We start from the raw sequence: 24812 nt of genomic DNA, 5'->3' as shown, positions 1-24812 counted from the left end.
TTAATAAACATTGAGAGCTGTCAGTCTGTCTCTCCTTTGAAGGTAATCTGTCTTTTTTCCTCTCATTTAAATTTTATAACTACCCTGTGAGGTAAAGGCTTTATTTTTGTTTGTACAGATGGGAATAGAAACTCAGAACAACCTGCCAATGTCAGTTAGCAAACGGTAGATTAAAATCCAGGTCTGTTGGACATCAGCACCTGTACTTTTCCCACTTTGCCTTATTGCTTCTCAATAAAAGTACATACTCATCTGTTCGATGGTATTTATTGAGTTCTGTTATATGTATAATACTGTGCCAGGGATTAAGGTGGGTACCAGATTTTGAGACGTAATTCTGATCCTCAATTTATAGTTTGGAGAAAAGCATGCCAAAAACATTTGGCTTGCAATATGAGATAGTATATGATTAATAGCTAAAATGGTGCTAGCTTGCAGTAATTACTGAAAGAGTTTATGCAAAGAGAATTTTATAATTGTCTGGAAGTGCCAAAGAGTGTCCTGTGAAGGGTGTGGAACTCTGCACTCTGGGCAGAATTTGTTGAGAGTGGAGATTGTAGAGACTGTTTTAGGCAGAGGTAAATAACATAAAAAAAGGCATGGTGGGCTGGGTGATGGATTTGGCAGATAGCAGCAAGGTTGATTTGGGTCTATCTGAAGTTTATAAATGTTTTGGAGATAAGGTTTTATGTGATGCTCCTCAGTATGGAGAAGTGTAAATACCTGCTCTCTGTCTTAAGTCACAGTAAATCCTTGAAGTGTTGTTTTGGGGTGGGGTGATAAAATGATAGTGGATGATATTACTTAGAGGGTAAGAACTTGCTTGACTTGATATTCCAACCTAAATTTCAGTTATGATTCTATCACTGCTTCACTTACATTGTAAGTAAGTTAACTTTTTAAAGCCTCAGTTTCCTGTGATTTCGAGATGATAATAGTACTTACCTCGTAGAGTTGTTGTGAGGATTAAATAGAGTAATGTGTGCAATGTGCTTAGAACGGTGTCTGGAACATAGGCATAGTGAACACAATTTGTGTTTAGGTATGATTTTATTATTACTGTTATTATTAAATGAAATTATGCATGTTGGTAACCAGTGCCTGGCACGGGGTTAATCATAGTTCTTGTCACCAATAGAATGTGTATAGGATTCATAGTATTAACTAAATTATATTTTTTTATCTCTCTACCTAGGTATAGGGAATGTAAAACCTTTATTAAGTTGTATTAAGATGTATAGATGAGCTATGTAATTCACTTAGGTTATTTCCTCATTGCATTGTTTTTGTGATTACATATTATATATCATTCCTAATCCACTTCTCAGGTAATCCATTTTTGTCATTTAAAATAAGAGTGAAGAACACATTCTATATTAAGAATCTGTAGTCAGAAGAGAGGGAAGGAGGTAGTGTTAGTTAAATCTATGATGAAACAGTATTGTAGTAGGAAGCTATAAAGATGCCACAGGAAAGATGTAGGAATTGTGCTGGTTGCTGAATTTAGAACATTATCTCTGGGCTCTGTTTAATTTGGTCTCTTCAGGAAATTGTATGCAACCTGGGGATGCTAACTGAGCTTCCACAACAGGTATAAAGAATAGACAATTGCCTTCTCTGTTAAAATTTTATTCCAAGGTAAATTGTAAAACCTTTGAATCGTCAGGACTGACAGACTAGAAATGCATTTAAGTGAAGGCTCATTAATCTTTTAGAAGAAGAAAAGCAAGCATGTGTCATAGAAACAGTGTGGATTTGCAGTATTAAAATGCCAGCATCTTCAAATATTTTCATAAAGGAGAATGGGAAATAACTTAAGAATGGACACCATTTATATATTTCTTTTAAGGTTGGAATAATTAAGCATTAAATCAGATGTCTTTAGTGACGATAACCTAACACATAGTTAATTCTAATTTTAAGTGAGGTTTAACTTTAGTTACTTTATTAAAGTATGTAGCTATGCATAGATTGGAATGATTTCACTAGAGAAATTGCTTTTCAGTGCAAATGTGGTAAGTCTAGGGAACTACACACAAGGTGCTGTTTCTTAGATTATATTTCATATATTCTGTGGTCTAGTTACTAATGATTTGAACTTTTTTACTTGACAACTTTTTTATAAAAAGAGAATTCCTGTAAAATTTCCCCTATTTTCCATATTTTTTGTATTTCATATAAGTTGTCAAGGGACTAACTTTGCATATGGTCTGTTATTTTTGGAATAAGAGACTTTTTTTTCTCTCTTCTTTCTGGTCTGCTTCCCTAACCTTTAACCACCCTGTTAACAGATGTTCATTTTATCCTTCTGCTCTGTCATTTTGAATAACTGTTTTTGAAAAAGGCCACCTTCTAACAGTGACTTAAAATTTCTCATGACAGTATCACTTAGGATTGTTTAACTCTTACTCATTATGACAGCTTTGATTCTTGAAGCCCCTTTTATTTTGGGGGTTGATTGTGTATCTATATATAATGCTGGATGGAAAACCTAACACTAGATTTTAAGTTATTGGATGATTGACCCCTTAGCTTAATTTTCAGTTGATTGACAATATCTTATGAAGCAGGTAAGACAGATGTCTTTTACTTGAGGGCAGTTTAGTGTAGGGATCCAAAGATTTGGGTGCATCTAACAGATTTGGGTTCAAACTGTAAATTTACCCTGTGGTGCCTTTGGACAAGTTACTTACCCCTCTGAATCTCAGTTCCTCAGTCTTAAGATGGAGACTGATCATATGCTGTTTACCTTGTAGGGCTGATGTAGGTATTTAAGTAGATGATTAGTGTAAAGTGTCTTGTACAGTCTGTGGAAAATAGGGGATCAAGAATGGAAGCGTAACTGCCGAGGCGATCATTTTACAAGATTGGTCATGTAATTGTGTATGATACAGCCTCAGTGTTTGCTATTTAAATGAACAGTTTCCTTAAGTGTATTATCCGGGAATAAAGCACCTTTAGAATGAATGAGCTTGAATTTGCTTCTGAGCAACCAAAGTCTGCACAGTAGCTGTGGTCTTAGCATCTGCTTGCGGAGAATCTGGTGGAGAGCTAGCCTTATGGCAAGTTGTCTGTTACAGGTTATGAGTAGCTCTGCTGCAGCTATGGAGAATGACGAGGAGCTGTTCATAGGCCCCACCAGAAGCACCAAGATAGAGCCATAATTGGGTCATTAGTCATTTATTCATTTGTCTATTCACTTGACAGTTGTTTGAGAGCTTTATCCAGGTACTGTGGTATGGACTAGGAATACAGCAGAGAACAAAACATGTTATCTGCCTTCAAGAAACGTGTAGTTACAGAGATGGTAAGTGGTTGAAACATAAGACAAAACTAGTGTAATGTAGTGTAGTGTAATCAGTCTAAGCTTGGCAAAGGGTTGAGAAGGACTATGTAGAGGTGGAGGTTAAGATCAGGGAAGGCTTCCTGGGGGAGGTGCTGCTTAAGCTAAGGGCATAGTGAGAGTAGCGGGTTTAAGAAGTTAAGGATGTTATTTTGAAAATTTTATTCCAAGAGTTCAGTATATTATTTCTGAGAGTAGATTACTGAGTAAGCATGCTTGAATCTAATTTCCAGCAGAAAATTGGGAAATTTCAGATTTCAGAAGTTTTTTCTTTCTTTCACTGTTATTGGGGGTGAGGAGTAGACCTAGCTTTGTACTCTGGAAAGGCAAGAGTCTGGGATCTCACTTGGAAGCTGAGAGCCTTCTCTTTTATGGAATTTTAGATCAGTACCAGCAATGTATGTATTGAGTTTTAAAAATTTGGTTACGGTAAGTATTTATTGACTAAATAGCAAATGAGATTGGCATGGTTCTGGCCCCCACCTTCAGCCTTAAGAATTAAGATGAGAGGCTAAGTGGGTGATCTGTGTGGATAGTACAAAGAACAGTGGGCTTTGGAGTCAGGCAGCTGACTTAGTAACATAGGTTATTAAATATAAATAAACATGAATTCACATCTGGCTCTGTTACTCACCCTATGATTTTGGGCAAATAACTTAATGTCTCTGTTAAACACTAAAAATGTTCTTGTTTAGTTTCAAAACAAGTCTTTTTGAAGTAGATGGTAGGTACCTCAGGGATGAGGAACCTAAGACTCAGATAAGTTACATGCTTGTTCTTTTATATATATACGAGTGTGTGTGTGTGTGTGTGTGTGTGTGTGTGTGTGTGTGTGTGTGTATATACATGTATGTGTGTATATAAGCATGTAAGGGAGAACTAGTTTTCCACTTTGGGGTGAAGGAAGCCTTTCTGGAGAGGTAGCATTTGAGATGGGTGGGCTTTCTTTGGCAGATGCTTTATAGCATAGTGAGTCACAAAGAGCTCTAGCTCTGTAAACAGGTGGTCTGGTTCGACCTGGCTTTGCCACTGACTAGCTGCTTGATCACAGATAAGTTATTTCACTCCTTTGGACTGTTGTTTCCTCTGTAAAATTGATGTAATCACGTCTCCCACAGAAGGTTTTTGAGGATTAAGTGAAGTAATGTGTGTAAATTGCTGAGCCAGGTGCTTGGCATACAGCCAGCACTGGCTGTTGTTACTGTGGCATCATTGTTACCATGAGAGGGATTGGTGGGGGGCCCTTTCATGCTGAGAGAAGTCAGTCTATTCTGTTCTCCTGTCTTGGTAAACTATCAGGTTTTAATAAATGAACCTAGTAGTTGTATTTTTCCATTTATGAATCACACACTGAATAATTGTGATTTAGTCAGGATTCTTCTTGAGTTGCAGAATTTGTTGCAGACTGAAAAAAAAAAACCACCAGTCACAAGTTCATAGTATTGTATTGCTGTCCCTTGAGTTCAGATCTCTCTGTAGGTTGGAAGAGTAATCTCCCTTGTTTATGTACACTCTGCTTTTCAGAGTACTTCGCAACTGTTAGTTGATCCTCACCCTCACGGTAGCCTAGTGAGGCATATAGGGCAAGAGGTTTTATTTTTCAGGAAGCCAAATCCACAGAACCAGGGGAAAGGCCTTTATGGCTTTAGGGGCCATTTCAACATTACAGCCCTGGTCTCCTGACTTACATTCTATTTCTTTTTCTTTAGTTTCCTGTGAATAGAAGTCAGTCAGCAGACCGGAGTTTGCATTTAATTGCTGCCATTTACTTAATAGTTGTGTGATCAGTTATTTATGAGTCTTTTTTGAACTGTCAGATGATGAACTGACCCACAGAAGGTTATCTATACTGTTGAATATACTTTGTGTAAATGTTTTATAAGAATTACTGTGTAATTTTGTAGGGGAATGTGCATTAAGATGCAGGTTTATTTGCTAATTGGTCTTATTTGCCTAATGGTAATGCAGGTAGGAAATATTCCTATTTCTGTATTGCCTTTAATGTTCTTGTCCTGCTTATTTGAGAGTAATATCTTTGATAGTGATGTTGAGGACTCAATCTTGGAAAAACCTAGGAGATCTGGGAGTGTTTGACGAGAGAGTAGTAACACTTCACAAAATAACTGAATCCATTTTTCACATTGTTACTCATGTTGCTTGGTCTTTGCCTTTTGTGTGTCTCTGTCTGCTTCTGCCTTTCTCTCTCTCTTGGCTTAGTATTACTCAGATTGTTGGACAATTTAAAACTTTTCAGCTAATAATAATATACATCATTTTAAAAGTTTGAAGTTTGTTTCTCACTGGAAATTCAGACAAGGGGGATGCTTTTTACATTGAAGCTGATTCTTCATGAGCTTTTATCAGTTGTTTGTATATTGTCTTCCTCTTGAACCTCTGTTAGAGGTAGGTGAATATATAGTTCTGTAAATACCATATTAATTGGAAATTTAAAAATGCAGAAATTAAGTGGAACAAATTGTTTTTATTATTTTATTTTTTCTTGAAATATTAAATATATACATATGCGTTTGTTTATTAAGTGGTTGAGTTATGAAAACCTTAATTTAAAATTTTCAAATAACATAAAATCTTCATTAAGGAAGCTTCTTTTGCATTTTACTTGTTCTTTTTTTTGTATAGAAGGATGAGGAAAAATACTGACATTGACTTGAAAGTGTCGTTTATGAATAAGAAGACTTTTGAGTTGGTGTCTATATTTTAAGGGTTAGATGAGAAACAAGTCATCCTGTAAAAAGCAAGTTTTTTTTTTCATTTTTCAGTTTTATTAGGTAAAAAGCAAGGTATTTTCTATGGATCATGGAAATTTTTAGTCCTTTTCTGGTATGTAGCAAGCTAAGAGGACTTACTAAATTGCAGTTTCATGAATACTGTTGTATTGAATATACCATGTATGTGAGTCATAGTTTGTGACTTAGAAATAATAACAGACGTAATAAATTAGGATACTGTGTCAGAAATTCATATTTTTGTTATCCACACATTAGGAGAATAATTTAATAACTGTTTACAGTTGAATGGATTTGACTTAAATAAAAAATTATACCCTAATCAGGAAGACCAAAACTCAGTTTAGTAAAAAATTTAACAAAGGCTAAACTTTCCTAAAAAATTAGATAATGTGCACAGAATTAGATAATGGATTAGACATAATCCTTGTTTATTATATGTTTTCATTAGCCCAAGTATAGTCTATTTTTATTTTATTTTAAAAAATTAATAAGCCCCTGTGAACCCATTACCAGAACGGAAGCTAGTCCTTAATAACCTGCATCTGACTTTATAGGTTCCCCCAACAATCCTTGTCCCCATGGCCTTCTATATTCATCATTCCCTTGCTTTCTGGTTTGTATATAGCTTTATCATATCTTCATAGATTCTTAGTATATCTTTTAATTTTGTTTTAATTTTTCAATAAAGATATTCTATATGTAATTATTTGGGGCATAGTATTTTAACCTAACATTGTATTCCTAAGATTTATCCATATTGTTGCATGACACTATAGTTCCTTCACTTTGCTGAATAATAATCCATTGCATTTATGTACCATCATTTATTCTCCTGTGAATGGTCATTTTGCATGTTTTCCAGGTTTTTGCTATTTTGAACAGTTTCACTATGAGCATGCCTAATGTTCGTGTCTTGTCTCTTGTACGTGTGTGAGTTTCTCATTGTCTATACTTAGGAGTAAAATCCCCGAGTGACAGAGTATGGGATTATTCAACTTGTGGAAATTCTGCCAAGCATTTTCTTCCTACCATCAATCTGTAAAAGACCCTATGGATCCATATCCTTTCCAACACTTGGTATTAATTTTTTTAGCTGATGGGGTGTAAAGTGGTGTTCATTTTTATTGATCTTGTGGTGGTTTTTTTCCCCCATAAAATGTTTACTTATGACTTTTTTCTGTTTTTTTTTTTTTTTACCTTCCTTTTTGTGGATTGTCTGTCCTTTTCTTTTGGCTTTTAAGTCATCTTTTTATATTTTTGTTGGCTGTATGTATTCCAGAAGTCTTTTCAATTTGTAGCTTGTCGTTTCAACTTTCTTTAGAGTGTTTTTTGATGACCAGAAGTTCTAGATTTTAATATACTTAAATATATTTTATTTTGTAGTCAACACTGGTGTCTTTAAGGAATCATTTTATTTTCTTTTTCTCATTTTATATGCCAATATCTGTTAGTAATCTGGGTGACATGTTTTTAAGGCCTGAGATTGCAGTGGTAGAACAACAGAGAAGGAAGATAATAAAGATAGTTTAGGAAAATGAAAGCAGAATGAGAAGCATTTTATTATATACTGATGTGTGTAACTACTCATTGCTCATTCCCAGCCCCCAAAAGAAAATAAGCCTTTGTTAAAAGCTGGATTCACATTTGTGCTTTTAAACTCACGTACTTGAGTAGGAATCACTGGTCCACTAGCAAGACTTTTTCCTCACCAGCCTGTATGTCTTGAATGATTTACCCTTTCTCTGGACCTTCTTATATATTGCTTTTCTTTTCTTTCTTTCTTTCTTTTTTTGTATGACTGTTGATGAGAAAATGATTATGATTTTTGAGATCCATTTAGACAAATAGTAAAAGGATGTCACACGAACGTATTATTTATATTAGAAATCATTTCTATTCTTGAATTTGAAAATAGTTGGAATAAAACTTAACCTAAAGAAATTTGTATTAAAGCATTCTATAATAAAACATTTTCAAAAATTTTATTTTCTATATCTGGATTTTAAATTTCAAAAAAGTGCTTTCACTTAAATGCTCTTCTGCTACTGGTGCTTATCAACAGCATTGTATGGCAGATGCCCACACTCCCGTCACGTCTTTATATGCACTCTGATTCCTAGCAGATCTGAATTCTGGAATCCCTTCCACTCCAGAGAATGCGTGCGCAAGCACCCATCCTGTGCCCCCATACACCCACACCCACACACACACCCACACCCACCATGCTCTTTCACAGCCATCCTTTTACATGTTGTTCCTGCTGTTGGGAGAACTTGTGCTTTATTAATAAGGATATGATTGTTGCCATCACAAAAATAACTTACATTCATGTAGTGCTTTATCAGTTGCTTTTATGTTCATTTTCTCAACTTTAATCCTTACCTAAAGCCTGTGTGATTGGCAGGGCAGGTTATAGTCCTACTTCAATTCAAGCTGGGCTAATACTGAGGCTCCAAGATATAAAGTCTGCACTCTCCTGATACATTAAGATTATTAGTAGGTATGTACTGGATGGATGAGTGCATGAATGAATGAATGAATGAATGGCTAGTTATTCTCACCCTAATGTCCTTTGGATTACACTCCAGATTTAGTTATGTCCTAGCAAAGGACTTGATAGATAGTAGAAACTAGAATGTTTATTCACTACAACTTCCACTTCTGTCTGTGTTGGAGTAACTGGTTCTGAACTAGCCTTCTTGCCGTAAAAAAACAGAACAAAACAAAAACCCCAAAATGGACAAAATATATGAGGCAACTCTTTCAGCCTTTGGGCAGCAGGCCTGTGATCTTGAAATTCATGAAATGAGCCCCATGATTGCCCCTGCTCTCTGCCTGAGAAGTTTCCATGGTGGCCTAACTGTGCTGAGCTCAGAATTTGGGACAGCTAAAGTGGCTGGAATCTTCAGGGCAGGACCCTAGAGAAGAGGAAGTTGTGTAGGAGGGGCTCTCAAATGTTTGTGTGAGGATCCCTTGTGAATTCTTGACAAAGGGTTGGGCCATCTATGAGTGAGAAAGGCTAGAAGGGTGCCTTAAGGTTGAGGATGGAACAGTTACTAGAGGTTGTACAGCTGAGGGGTTTAAGAGACCTGGTGGACATCCCAGGCATCTGGGTGAAACACTAGAAAGAACATGAGATAAAGCAGGTACTGCAGGCCATGTCAGTAAAGTTTTGTCAAAGGACATCCACACCCATTCATTTACATACTGTCTGGTTGCTTTCACCCTACAGTGCAAAGTTCAGTGGTTGCCACAGAGACATTAGGCCTGGCAAGGCTACAAAATTTACTGTTTGGCTGTTTAATGAAAATGTTTCTGACTTCTGTCTAGAGTAAAGCCTGTAATCAAATCTAGACCTCTTGTAACAAAACCTTTAAGACAAAATCTGCAGGGAAGACAGAACTTGCAGGTTGAGTTCTATCAGGTTAGAGAAACTTGGGAAACATCTTTGGCTTTCCATAGAATCCCTAACAAAAGTATTACTTGACTTTTTATTTAAAACTAAAATGTTTCTGAACAGTATTACCTCCTTTAGTGCTTTGGGACCTTTCTAACAGTGACAATGACTTTAGCCTACATTCTCTGATACTTTGGAAGTCTTTGGTTTTTCCCCTGGATAAATTCTATGTAGGAATATGTCTCATTCTACTTAAAAGAAAAAAAAAAAAAAACCCAAAACACCCTTATGCTCTTTCTTGATAGAGGAACTTTCTTGGATCTTCTATCCAATGTCAGTATTTAATTTAAATTGAAAAAGTTGCTAATCCCCAAAGGCTAAAACCAAAGTTAAAGTAGTTTTCTGTTTAAGAGGACCACAGTTCCTTTTGTTTCTGAATACTGTACATGTGTGGACATAATTTTAAAAATGCTTTGAAATTATAAATAGTTTCAGGCACATGGACAACATAGAATATAATAATAAAGTGTATTCTCCCACATACAGCTTTTTTTTTTTTTTACATGTTAATGTTTTGCCAAATTGCTTTGGATTATCTAAGAAATAGTAGCTCGGAGATGCCCTGTGTGTGTCCCTCCCTGATCCTGTTCTATTCCTTCTTTTCACATTTGACTTTGTCATTACGTTGAACATTTTTATACTAAAAAAAGTGTGTCTCTTGTTGATGAACCTTTAGATTTCTAGTGTTTTGTAGTTATAAACAGTTCTGCAGTGAATATTGGTGTTACCTGTCTTATTGTTTTTATGTGTTGGAGTCTGTCTAGATAATGTAACCAGAAATAGTATTATTGCTTGTAGAATATCTGTATCTTTGACTATCAGTTATTACTGAATTGCTTCCCCAAAATGGTTTTACCCTTATATAATTTCACCTGCTTTGGTTTATGCAGAGATATAATGGATTCTCTAAAGCAGACATGTTGTGCCTGAAGAAAATATGACATATGAAAATCTAATTTTGCTCCAGGAAATTGAAAGTTGGTTGTTTAGATTCTTGATAAATTTGTTCTGGTTTAAAAAACCTTCTTATGGAAATGTTCATACATACAAGTGAAGAGAACCCCTGTGAACCATAGAGAATCCCCATCATCAATTTTCAGTAATTGTTAATTTAACATAGCCAGTCTTACTTCACTATCCCTCATCCTCTCAACTAGATTATTTTAGAGGATCCCAGATTCATTTAATTTTATCTGTAAATACTTTTGGATATACCCTAATCTCTATATAGTATATACCTTCCACCTTCCCCAAAAAGAAACCCACACAATACAGTTATCACCCTCCAAAAAGAATTCCATAATGTTACCAGATAGTCAGCATTCAGATTTCCCCAATTATCTGGTTTTTAGTTTTATCTGCAATATCTAAAATATGATTACATTGTGAAAACAGATATTTTAAAGGAATATGTTTAAGCTGTGTCATATAAAATGTACTTGTAGATTTCTGATTTATCATAAAATCATGTTTAAACAGATGGTACCTTAAAGGTAATCTAGGTGTAGTCTAGCTCTTTTATTTTATAAATGAAGGAGTTGAGGCTCAGAGAGGTTGAAATTTGCTCAGAATTGGCCAGCTCAGTGTAGCAGAGCTGGAATTAAAAGGCAAATCTTCTGACCCTAAATCCATTGCTCTCACATTGATTACATTGTGTTGCCTGTCTCATATTTTTCATCAGTTTTGTAAATCTAGTATTTAAGTATTTTTTCATAAATATCAGACTACTCTACTGTCTGTACAGTACTAATCTTGTGATTTACAACAGGTTGTATCTTAAAAGGAGTTTGTGAAAGGGTTGAATTATAATATCAACACTTGTGCCAAAGATATTGAGCTGTTCTGAAAAGCTGCTTGTCTTTTCTGACCTAGATACACAGTTTCCAACTGTGGCAGAGGATGCCAGAAAGAGAGAATGAATGTTGGCAGGAATCTGGAAATAAAATTATTATATTACTGAAGGTATTTCTTCATTTTTAGCACCATTGTATGTAAAAAATTTTCTGTATTGACAGAATGCTTGGTGAATTTATGCACTTTTGTCGGGGCGGGGGGGGGGAGCATTCAAAACCTATTGTTTATTTTGCCAAGGTGAAAATAAAATGATGACTTTTTGTTTTAAAATTGGTGATTTTTAACATTACTGCTTGTTTATAACTAGATTGTAGACACTGAGGTTGTTTTGCATACCTAACTAATTAAGAGAAATAATCTTGTCCATTCTGTTTTGCTTTCTTGGTGAAGCTCTGTTCTGTAGAATGACAGCAAAAAGTCTTTTGAGAACCAGGAACAATGTTTGAAGCTTTTTTTTTTTTTTTTTTTTTTTTTTTTAACCAAGGTGGTGGTTTACCCTTCAGTGTTAAGTATGCTGCAGTGGGCACAAGAGGGCAGAGAATACTGTTTGTTGGCACATTCATTATCCCTTTTTTCTTTTGATCAGAATTGTTGCAAGATCTGTAAATTCTAAAGATAGTCAGATGGCCTCTATCACAGCCATTTAGTGAGAAGGAGAGAAATAACAGCTCCTAAGGCACATATAGGTGGTACTTCATGCTTGATTGATTTAAAGGACTGGATCTCATGGTTGAGGTTTTGAAGACCACTGTGCAGAATTAAATACACACCTGCTCTTTGACTTGCTCTTGGACATAGTGGTATGAACTGTACAGATACTAGAGACTCAGCCCAAGTTCTAGAGATAGCTCTGCTAGCGTGTGATCACTTAGCATCTTTGTATATGTTTGTGCTTTCATATTTTAAAAGATTATGAAAGAGATTTATACCATTCTATTGTTCACTAATTTTCAGGGCTGTCATGAGCATTAAATGTGATGCTATGTGAGAAAATATTTTGAGAAATTCATTTGAGTTTCTCCTTTGTGCCAGGTATTGTTCTACATGTACAGAACAAAGAGTAAACAAAGTAAAGATAGCATAAAGATGGTAAATCCTATGGAGAGAAGTGGAACAGGGTCAGAGGTGTGCTGGAGGAGAGGTTGATATTTTATGTAGGGTAATCAGGGATGGGCTCATGACATTTGAGTGAGTGACATTTGAGTGACATTTGAGCTGGCACTTGAAGAAGTAAGAGAAGGTGCTGTGTGGATGTTGGGTGTAAACAGGCTCTGAAGGGGGATAATGTGTGCATTGTTCCAACATGGTATGGAACACAGTGCGTGAGGAGAGGAGTGATGGGGGATGAGACCAGGAAGTTAATGGGAATCAGATTATTGGGGATTTATAGGCCATTGTGAGACCAGGAGCCATTGGAAGGTTCTGAGCAGAGGAATGACATGACTTAATTTACATTTTAAGGGGAACACTCTGTATGCTTTTCCTGAGAATAAATTCTAGGTGGGGAAGCAAGAGAACAGGTAAAGGTGAAGGATTGGTGGTGGATTGGCTGTGGGTGTGAGAGGAAGAAGGGTATCAAGGCTGATTCCCCCAAGTTTTTGGCATGACTCCTCCAAGTTAGTGGAGGACAGGGTAGTTGCCTTCTCTCCAGAGAGGGAAGATTGGAAGTGGCAAAGATTGGTTTTGTTTTCTGTTTTTGAGGGGGGAGGTCAGGAGTTGGTTTGGGACACATGAAGTCAAGGATGTTTATTATACACCCAGATGGATATGTTGATCATGTACTTGAATGTGATTCCAAAACTCAGGGCGATACACACTTGGGAATCCTCAGTGTATAAGTGGTATTTAAAGCATTGATCCTGGATGATATTGCCAAGGGAGTGTGTGTAAGATAGTGAAGAGATTCAGTGTGAGGGCTGAGTCCTGAGGCACTCCAGCATTTGGGCTGTGGAGATCAGGAAGGAGAGGGCAAAGTAATTTATGAAGGAGAAGGAGAACTGAGAGTGTTGTACTGGCTGGGAGCCAAGGGAAGTGAAATGTTCAAGTAGGGAGCATTCAGCTGTGTCACCTATTGCTGAGAGGTCAACTAAGATGAGGACTGAGAATTGTTCACAACATTAAACGCCGTGGAAGTCCTGTGGGACGTTGACAGGAGCTGTTTCAATAGAGCATTAGGGTGAGAGGCTGACTGGGGTGAATTTAAGAGAGAGAGGAGAGGAAATGTAAACCCAAAACATATAAACTCAAAATTATACCCCAAGAGGGGCAGAGAACCAGGCTGTGGGGAGGCAAAAGGTCAAGGAAAGTTACGCAGGAGAGAGAGGGGAGAGGTAATACTGAAGTGATATCCTTGAATAGGCAAAGGGGATGGGATCTAGAGGGTTTGAGTGGAGAGATTTCCATTAGATGGGAATAGGGACAGTTTATTCATAATAACAGGAAGGAAGGAAGAATATATGGGAAACAGCAAGGTTGATATTTTGCATGTAATAGAAAGCAGAAGATGACCAGGTGGGTGTGAGGATATGGAAAGAAGGTATAGATGTTTGAAGAGATAAGAGAAGATATGAAACAATCATCAGGAAATTAGGAAGTGAATGAATATATACATTTTTTTTCTCAAATGAGATTCCTTGGACATTGCAGGATGTTTAACATCCCAGGGTACCAAATGCCAGGATTACACGCCTAGTCATTGTGACAACAAAAAAACTTTACCTTACATTTTAAAATCCCCCAGGGTTGCAGTGCCACCACTGTTTGAGAACTATTGATTATTGGCCTTTTGATGTTAGATCATGAGTTTAGGGAGAAAAAAACAGTTAGCATAATTGTTTGATTCTCCTCCCTGCCCCGCCCCCCGCAGCGCCCCTCAACCCCAGCCACATTACAGGGTTACTGGTGTTGGATAATTAAGAGGGTTAGATTATCTGGGATTGGGGTTTTGCCAGGAAAACAAAGGGAATTGCTGGTGAAAGTGATGGTAAATGATGAATTGTGTAATTTTACTTGGATAAGGATAAAAGTGAGGGCATGCAAAGGGTGAGGGGCTGTGAAAGGGGGTAGGATTAGTATGGTATGAGCTCTGGTGGGGAGTGGGCGTCTAAGGTAGGAAAGGAGATGAGGACATTGGAGGAAGGAATACAAGGAGAGGAGAGTCCAGAATTTTAGAAGGGTCATCTATGTGGTTATTGAAATTACTAAGAATTATGCCAGGAGTTAGAGGTAAGCATCTCTCAGTGAGCTAACTGCTACAGTCCTGTGAAGGAATGGGAGAGGGTTTAGGGGATTAATCCAAGATGGGTGAAATAAGTCAAATAAATAGTGGAAATTGTGCTTGTGGAGGATGAGTCAGAAATTCCCTGTAAGTCACTGTGTTGATGACTGCCCTGGAAATATATGGGAAGAGATGATGACCTTTCATTCCGGTGGAGCCTTCTTGGATTCTGCAGTTAAGGAACTTTCTAAGGAAAAATAAGTCTACGGTTGAATTCAGATTTTTATTGAGCCTTTCCTGAGTACAGAACATTTTACTAAGTGCTGTGGAGATAAAGGTAAGTAATTTCATTAAGGAGCTTATGATAAAAGTAAGTAAAACTGAGTAATAGAAATGTCATAAAATAAATTGAAGAAGGACTGGATGGCTCAAAGAAGGAAGAAATTATATTAAACCCAAGTATTAGGTAAGGCTCCCTGGAAGGGTGGATTTGAGGTGGGCATTTGATGACTAGAACAATGGCAAATCACAGGGGAACAGAGGTTGCAGTCCAGGTAAGGGAAAGGTTTAACTTAAAGCTTAGCCGTAGCACCTTGCAAGATATTCTGGAGAAGAGTCAGTATTCCTATTTTGGCTGGAACTACAGTGGTGAGAGAAATGACAGGGAGAGAATTGCATTAGTGTTGTATTATGGGGATGGCCTTGGTGACACCCAATATCTGAGTGGAATGCCAGTTGCTTAGCTAATGAATAGACATTGAAGGTTTTGAAGAGGAGCTTGATGTTCTCAAAGGTAAAGTTTTCCCCAAAGATGGCCTGAAGTGGGGATAGAAGAGTGTAGGAGAACATAAATTCCTGTAAATAGTAAAACATGGCAAAACTATACACAGTAGTATATACAAGACTTCCATATCTTTGAATTGTAAGCATCCTTAATAGCAAAACACGGACTTAAAACTCAGAATTTCCATTCTTATCCTGTATCCTTTTTCCTGTTTTGAATTTAAAGAGCTTGCCTCATTTGTGTTTTCTTTACTTGGCTTTCAGAACAGCAGTCTTCATTTTCCTCCTCTCTCTCAGGCCACTTGTCTGACTGTAGTTTTGCCTCTCCTTTTTTCTCCTTTTTCCCATTCATTGGTACACCTACTCCCTTGGTGATCTTGTGGCTTTCCATACTAGGTATATGCTGAAAAGTACCAAATTTATATCCTAATTCAGACATGTTTTCTAAACTATAGGTTCATATTCAGTTTCCTACTTGGGTATCTAATAATTATCTCAAACGCAACATGTCCAAAACTGAATTCCTGATCTCAATCCCAAAACCTCCTCTTCCTGCACCTTCCCTAACTCAGTTGCTCAGGCCAGAAACCTTAAGTCAGTCATGATGCCTCCACTTTGCTCCCACTGCACATCATTCTACTAGAAAGTCCTGTCATCTTTCCCTTCAGAATATATCCATACTCCGATCACTAAGCTTCTTTAGTATGGTTTCCTTCCTTCTACTCTTGCCCTCTCTACTGTGTATTTCAACATAGCAATCAGTGGCTTTTTAAAAACATGAGTCAGAAATTGTCACTTCTGGGCACAAAGCCCTCTCAGGGCTCCCCATCTCACTCAGAGTAAAAGCCATAGTCCTTAAAGTGACTGGAGGGACCCCCTGTACTAGGAGTTGACAAACTGTGGCCCATGGACCATGTTTGATCCACTGCCTGGTTTTGTATAACCTGTGGGCTAAGAATGGTTTTTACATCTTAAATGGTTAAAAAATTTTTTTTAAATCGCTATTTTGTGACATGAACATTATAGGAAGTTGAAATTTCAGTGCCTGTAAATAAAATTGTATTGGCATATAGCCACACCCATTTTTCACATTCTGTCTGTAGCTGTATTTGCACTTCAGAAGCAGAGTTGAATTGGCTTGAAAGCCTAGAGTATTTTTTATCTGGTCCTTTAAAGAAGTTTGCCAGCCTCTGCCCTGATCTGTTCCTCACTCCCACCCTCAGTCGTTGCTGCCCTTCTCTCCATCCTAGTCCAGCCATCTAGACACAGGTGGTTCTCCACCTAACCAAGCATATTCTCCATCTCCTGTCAGGAATGCTCATTCCTTAGAGCTCTGCGTGGCTCACTCCCTCACCCACCAAGGTTTGCTCAGGTATGGCCTTCTCAATGAGGACTGACCATGTTTAAAATCACGCCCCTGCAGGACCCGCATGTCCTTGTGCCACCGTCCCCTGCTCTTTCTTTCCCATAGCACTTCACACGTTCTCACATACTGTTTAATTTACTTATTTTACATTTACTGTTTTTTGGTTGTTTTCCCTGCTCTGGACTTAAACAGAAGGGCAGAGATTTTTGTCTCTTTTGTTCACTAATGCATCCTAAGGGCCTAGAACAGTGGCTGGCATATTATAGGTGCTCAATAAAGGCTTGTTGAGATGCACTGGATTATTGGTTCTTTCACCAAATGAGTCGTCTTACTGGCGGATAAGTTCTGTTACGTGATTGCTCTGTCAGGGATGGGGAAGGGCTAGTGTTGGTTCTTTCAATGACGAGATGTGTTTTCCTGTTAACTCCTTGGATTGGTTACTTGGTAACATCCTTTCCATTCTACTCACTGATAGTAAGTGTTCAGAAAGATTCTAGTTGACTTAGCCGACTTGCACAGTGCCATTTATGTTATGGCTACAGCGTGTCCTACTACCCTTCTTTAAACTGTTAATTGAGAAGGGACATTTGGCCTGAGCTCAGTGTTGCAAAACTTCAAATGATGTGGTGGGATTGAGCTTTTCCATCATTGTAGGTGTTTTGGGGCAGGGATGAATAGCCTGATTTTTGGAGTAGGTATATGTAATTTGTAGAGTTTTTCAGTTTAGCCTTCCCCATGTGCCTTTTTTATATAGGAAATAAAAGGAAATTTCTAGAGGAAAATATTGAAATTCGGTAATCTTTTCACATTAGTATTGTATAGACCTGAATGCTACTACCATGTAGGGAAAGTAATTTATTTGAAATGATTTGGGGGAAGTATTGACTTTATATGTATTTGCTCTTCTCTTAATGTATCTAAATTGGTTCATTTTTGTATCCCCGGATACAAAATGCCAAGCACAGTACCAATAGACAGTTAATAAGTATGTATTTACTGGTATATCTCCTTATTTTAAAATGATCCTTTTGGCATATCAGTGAGGTATCTTTTTCTAATTTTATTTGCCCATCTTTAATATAGTGGACATGTGATCTTTCATAATGGAGAAATAGAGCCTGGATATTTGATTTTTACATAGCTTCTTCTGGAGAGGTTGCATATGTTATTAGTATTAACAAAATTTGTAGATTCCTGTTCAGTTATTATTTTGAGAGTAAATAATTTCCCGGATTCTATGTCATAGTATTTGGAATTTTTCAAGAAGGTAAGTATATTTAAATAATTTTTTGCCTTAGTTTTAAATATTTTCTTCTAGTTGCATTTCAGAAAAATTCCTAAATAGTTTGAATATAGAAAACATAGTCATTCTTCAGTGCTGAGATTTGCTTCCAAGAAGAGGGTCTAATATTTATATACTAAAAAATCGAGCTTTATGGGCTGGGTAGCCTGACATTGAAAGCCTTTCAGCGTTAGAGGTCAGTTAAAAAAGACATACAACACCACCAAAAGTATAATTCATGAAAGAAGAAGTTGGTAAGTTGGAATTCATTAAAACTAAAAACTTATGTTTTATGAAAGACACCGTTAAGAGAGTGAAAAGACAAGTACCAGATGGGAAGAACATCTTTGCAAAACACGTATCTGATAAAGGACTGGTACCCAAAATATGCAAAGAAGACTTTAAACAGACAACCCAATTCAAAAACAAGTAGATCTGAACAGATACCTTACCAATAAGCATATGAAAAGATGCTCAATGTCATACATCATCAAGGAGCTTTGATTAAAAATGATAGTGAGAAACCAGTACACATCTATTAGAAAGACTGAAATCCAAAACTTGGACAACACCAAATGCTGATGAAGATATGGAGCAACAGGAACTCTTATTCTTTCCTGGTGGGAATACAAAATGGTACAGCCACTTTGGATGAAAGATAGTCTGGAAGTTTCTTACAAAACTAAACAGTTTTACCACATGGTCCTGTGATCATACTCCTTGGTACTTACCCAAAAGGGTTCAAAACTTATGTCTAGACAAAAACTTGCACACGAATGTTTGTAGCAGCTTTATTTGTAATTGCCAAAACTTAGAAGCAACCAAGATGTCCTTCAGCAGGTGAATGGATAAACAAACTGTGATACATTCAGACGGTGGAATACTTTTGAGTGATAAAAAGAAGTGATATAGAGGAATCTTAGGTGCATATTGCTAAGTGAAAAAAGGCATTCTGAAAGGACTACATACTGTATGATTTCAACTATGTGACATTTGGAAGAGGGAGGGTTGAATAGGTGGAGCCTGGAATTTTTTAGGGCAGTGAAACTGTTCTGGATGATTCTGTCGTGGTGGATGCACATCATTATACATTTGACAAGACTCAGAGAATGTATAACACAAAGAGTGAACCCTTATGTTACTGTGGACTATAGTTAATACTGTATTAACATTAGTTCATTACTTGTGAGAAATGTACCACTCTAATGCAAGATGTTAATAATAGGGGAAACTGTGTGTGTGTGTGTGTGTGTGTGTGCGTGCGTGCACGCGCGTGCGCGTATGTATGCTAGAGAGAAGGGGTATATGGGATTCTCTCTACTTCCCACTCAGTTTTTCTACAAATCTAAGACTGCTGTAAAAAAAATAATGCCTATTAATTGAAAAAATAGTACTTAATAAAAAAAGTGATTCATAGGCACACACATGCCCACACGTACACTCTGTACCCTCTGCATAAAGCTACTCTTGAATTAATAAATAGACCATAGCTAATACTTTTCTAAGCTCTGTTTTTTGGAGAAGTGTATGCATATCTGATGTTTAAACAAAAAAATTTTATTTGATATTTGAGGGTTTTTTCCTCCTGAAGCCATATATTGAGTGTATACTGTATGGCAGATATTTTTAGGTATTCTTAATAACCTGTCTCATTTAGTTTGAAGTAAATAATACTCACCCCATCACACCAGTAAGAAAGCTCTGGCTAGGAGAAGTATGGTTGGCAAAGCTGGTACTTGACTCTAGGCCTGACTCCAAAGTCTTTGTCCTATATGGCCTTTGTAATTCATGTAGTCACATATTTTTTGAAATAACTAAAGTTTATCCATAAGTTAGTTTAGTAAGTAAAGCTTAACATAAGTGTAAGTGCCTTTAGAGGGAAAATATTGAAAGATATTCTAGGTTTGAATCTTGGCTCTACTGTCTACTTTTGCTTTGCATTTTAATTAGGTTATATTACTTTTTAATGCTCCAGCTTCCTTATGTGTTAAATGGAGATAGTATTTAAGATTGTTGTGAGGATTAAATGAGTTAATGTATCAAAAGCTTTTAGAACAGTGCCTACTACAGAATTTGAGTCCCATAACCATTAGCTATTAATTAGTAGTGGAATATTTTCTTATTTTATAGATAAACTGAGACCCAAGGAAATTAAGTGATTTTCTGAGTCATATAACTTTCAGATGTCACAAAGCTTATTAAATGGCAAAGTTGAGTGTTTTTTATTTCAAGGCCAGAATTTTATCCACTATGTAAACCATTTTTTAGAGAGAAACTCTTTAAACATGTGTTACAGTTTCTATCTGCTTACAGTCTACCAAATATAATTTAACTTTTTTTCTCAGTCAGATTGATAAAGTAGGGAAAAATCACTGGGCTATGATTTAGGTTCTGGACCAGGCCTTGTCCCTGATTAGTTGTGTGGCTTCTTTAATTTCTTTGATGGTAGTTCACTTTAAACTGAGGGGTGAGTGGATTTGGGCCAGATGATTTCTAAGTTCCTTTTACAGCACTGACAATATGATTCTGAGACACGATTCTGAATTACTGCACTATGCTGTCATACCCCGAAGTTCCCTGAGCTTCTTAATATATGTGTAGGTTGTTTACTCTCTATGCTAAATGACTGAAAAGTGCTGTAGGTGATCCACAATTTCTCTACCACATCAGCTTTTACTTAGCATTGTTCCCTCTTTTTCTGTTTTTAATCCACTTTCTTAATACAGCTGATTTATTGGCTTTACCTTTTTACAGAGTGAAGTTAATGGACTGTGTTTTCAGGTCTCAGCTGAACATGTAGCAATCTTTGGCTGCTGGATTCTCAGCTAAGTACTGAATGGTTGAATCTTCTAGAATGGAGTAGGATTGGGAATAGGAAATGACAAAGATTCTAAATTGTATAGTACCATCTTTATACAAAAGGTATACTTTTAGTGACAAGAGACATTTCTTACCATGGAATCATGTTTTAGTTTGTCTCTTTGTTGTATAAAAGGATCCTATGAACTGCAACATGTGTGTGTTCCCTCCTTACCTTGACATGACATGTGTAATTAAGTTCCATTTACTAGTTATTACATAATTTAAAAAAAAATTAAGCTTCACTAGCTAATTTCAGGTGGATTTTGAAAGCAGAGTCAGAGAAGTTGGTTATAGGATATGAATAGTGTTGCATGTAGGTCACAGCTCAGTATCATTTGACTATAAACATGGGTCTGTGTTTTCCTTTGCAGTATTGGGGAGAGTTAAATGTCACCTGTGACTTTACTGGTTGCCAGAATTCAAAAGGATTTCTTTCTTTAAGAGAACAACTGATAGGAAATTATTATAGAGAAAAGTATAAGGGTGTTTCCTTATTTAAGGGAAGTTTAAAAAAAAAGACTGAGATGAAGAGAAAGCTGTTTCTTTGTGAGTTTATGTATTCTGTGGTGTATAAATTACTCCTGATAATCCATGTAAAGATTATGTTCTATTTTAATGGTCTCTGTCTCTATAGTTTTTTGGTTTGTTTGTTTTACAGCTGGGCTTATATAAGGACTTCATCAGTGCTCATAAGAGCTTATTTTTACCTTATCTGGAATAAAATCTCATAAAAGTGGGAAGAAAAATCTCATAAAGGTGGAGCAGAGTGGTAATAGAATGGCAATTAGGCCTCTGAACAGAAATAAGAAATATACAGTGGGATTCTGGCGAGAATCTCCCATGGGTAATGAAGTCAGGATCTAGAGAATGTTCAGGAGTCTGGCATAACAGTGCATATAGGTTGGGGGAGGGTAGGGTCTCTTAGGAGTTAGGGGAACAGAGCCTAAAGTGTTTAGAGAAGAAACATTGTTCCAGCATTGTGCTGTAAGTCTGGCAGTATCAACTGAGAAAGCCTCCTGGTTGCAGTCAGTGGTGTTAGGTTTTCAGGTGATCTACCTTTCATATAGGTCTGGCTAATGCCAATTTCTATTGAAAATCTCATGGTTAATTACAACATTGTTGCCATTAGTAGTAGTATTACTTTTCCAGGTTATGCTTTGCTGAATCTGTGTCTGTTAATGTATTTATCTCGTTAAATGCAAGTTAGCCAGCTGCCACATTGTGACTACTGGGAGGATTATTTTTCTCGTCATATCACTTAGGCTTTTGGGTCCAGGCCTTCAAAGGATGTGTTAGCTTTTTGTTTAAAATGAAGTAGCTTTCTTCTATAAAGATCATTTCTTTTTAGTCAATAACATGTTTATGGGCTCCAACTCTGATATGAAACTAATTGTAAATAAACATATTTGAAAAGTTGTATTTCTTTTTCTCTTGCAGGTATATTCTAGAGAACAAGTCTTCAAACATCTTTGCCATATTGACTCTGAGCTGTCAGGGGACTCAGGCTTATGAGGAGGTACTGTCACACAAAACAGTGTCTAGTGAAGACGACAAGAAAGAGGGGAAAGGATCGGAAAAAGAAGCTAAAACACTATAGAAAACCATGGTAGGCTATTGTTTATGTTTCTTGATTTAGTCACCAAAGATCCCAATAGTTTTAAAATTGGAATTGTTAACAGTGAGGGCAAGTGAAAAATGATGGTGTTAATTTTTGGCTCTAGTGCATCAGATATAGATGGCACTCTAGTATTTAAGCAAAGCAAATGAGTTCAGATTTATTATAAGCCCTTTAAACCACAAGCTGGAGCCCCATGAGCCTGCAGGTCATATATTATTAAATACAAAGGAGAGAACACTCATAAATAATATTTTTTAATAAAACTGGCTTTAGCAAACTGATACAAATGGCTAAGGTGACCTTGAACTGAAATTATGTAATTTTTCTCCAGCCTTCATTCTGAAGTTGAGTTTTTTCCCCATGGAAATTAAAAATCCTAAGTCCTGTAATTAATAATATGAAGATTTTGGAGTTTATAAAATGTGTGACTGTTTAACTCAAAAGCCACTTTTTTCCACATGCTTTTAAAATAATAGGGTCAAGTGTTGAGTGTAGTAGGGGCATTGAACTAAATGTCATGGAAACCTTGCTTTTTGTGGAAAGTTCATTCTTACACTGAATTTGACATGTTAGATGAGGTCATAACCTCTGGTGTCTAGTTGTTTAATTGGTAAAATGTGCTGAATCCCCCCCCCCCTTTTTTTTTTGGTTCTGGAGGATGTGTGAATTCTTTCCCCAAGTATAAGTGAGAAAGGCTTAAAAAAGATGTTAAAAGTGGGAGGGAAAAAAAAGCCCAAAAATATTAATCATCAGTATGTTTGAAATACATTATTTAGCGAGTCTGATGGTATTTCTTTCAGTGTTACTTGGTTTTTTCAAAATTTGTTCTAGGGATTATAACTTAGTTGACTTGCTCTTTAGAGAAGAAAGTCTGCTAATATTGTAGTTCTGAATGGTGGAGAAAATGTTAATGTGGGATATTCTTTCATTTAGTTTCTTGGTGAGATGTGAAAAATGACACTGTGACTTGTGTTTCTTCCCATGTTCATTATTTGCCTTTTCAGCTTATTTATCTGTTAGAGTCATGATATTCTTACAACTTGAAGAAATGCTTTGTATGTATTATTTGTCATAGTTCATGAAAATTTCTTTCCTAGTTTATTCATTTTAAATGTAGCTTAGATTTTCTGGTGTAGAAATTTTGTGTTTTTATGTAATTTAATGGGTTGTTAGGTGTTTTCCAGTTTCTCCTATTCCTTTGCATTAGATCTCAGATTTGAATGAGAAGTTTTTGTTTTTGCATAGTTCTTCCAGTTTAATTTTTTAATACTTAAAATCATTTTGGAGCTTATTTGGGTAAATAAGATTGCTTTCCTTTTTTTCGCTTGCTTGCTTTCTTTCTTTCTTTGTCTCTCTCTTTCTTTCTTTTTCTCTCTTTCTCTGTCTTTCTTTTTCTCTCTCTCTTTTTCTCTTTTTCTCTCTTTCTCTCTTTTTCTCTCTCTCTTTCTTTCTTTCTTTCTTTCTTTCTTTCTTTCTTTCTTTCTTTCTTTCTTTCTTTCTTTCTTTCTTCCTTCCTTCCTTCCTTCCTTCCTTCCTTCCTTCCTTCCTTCCTTCCTTCCTTCCTTCCTTTCTTTCTTTCTTTCTTTCTTTCTTTCTTTCTTTCTTTCTTTCTTTCTTTCTTTCTTTCTTTCTTCTTTCTTTCTTTCTCTTTCTTTCTTTCTTTCTTTCTTTCTCTTTCTTTCTTTCTTTCTCTTTCTTTCTTCTTTCTTTCTTTCTTTCTTTCTTTCTTTCTTTCTTTTCTTTCTTTTCTTTCTTTTCTTTCTTTTCTTTCTTTCTTTTCTTCTTTCTTTCTTCCCTCCCTCCCTCCCTCCCTTCCTTCCTTTCTTCGTAATACCATTTATTCAATTCTTCCTTTCACCATTGTTTCATGATGCTTGTCCTATCACATCCAGTAGACTCTTGGAGTTAACACTGGCAGTCTTGTGTTATTTGTGAGAGAAACACCAAAAGTTTGTGTTAGTAGCAGCATGTAATTTTCCTAAGGTGAGGACAGTGAGCAGGACTGCGTAATTTAGCTGACTGAGTAACTTAGTAACTCACCATAAAACTAAATGGCAGAGAAATTCAAAGTTAACATGTTTTCCCCATCACCCAGAACTAAAATATTAGTAAAATTTCTTCTTTAAAGAGCAAGTTAACTAAGTTAATCCCTAGAAGAACCTAGCATCTCCAGTTTGTTACATGCAACTTTTGTTTTCTTGTTACTTATTTTGGGATATATGGCAAATCTCATGAAGTTATTAAGAAGTTTGTCTCTTTGTAGCAGAAGATTCCGCAAAA

General features: G+C 36.4%; 1 protein-coding gene across 3 annotated transcripts in view; it reads left to right on the top strand.

Annotated features, from left to right (window-relative positions):
* Positions 1–24812, top strand: part of STRBP (spermatid perinuclear RNA binding protein) — a 112384-nt gene that overhangs the window by 39400 nt on the left and 48172 nt on the right. For all 3 annotated transcript variants that reach the window (XR_010382805.1, XM_064490502.1, XM_064490501.1), the window contains exon 2: positions 22352–22520. Coding sequence is in view for 2 of the 3 variants with exons in the window: in XM_064490502.1 (XP_064346572.1) it covers positions 22518–22520 (3 nt within the window). In the remaining variant the exon portion in view is untranslated. The remainder of the gene's footprint in view (positions 1–22351; positions 22521–24812) is intronic.

This window comes from Camelus dromedarius, chromosome 10 (assembly GCF_036321535.1).
Source record: "Camelus dromedarius isolate mCamDro1 chromosome 10, mCamDro1.pat, whole genome shotgun sequence".
NCBI lineage: Eukaryota > Metazoa > Chordata > Mammalia > Artiodactyla > Camelidae > Camelus > Camelus dromedarius.
The sequence above is the reverse complement of the archived record's forward strand: the minus strand, read 5'-3'. Positions and strand labels throughout refer to the sequence as shown.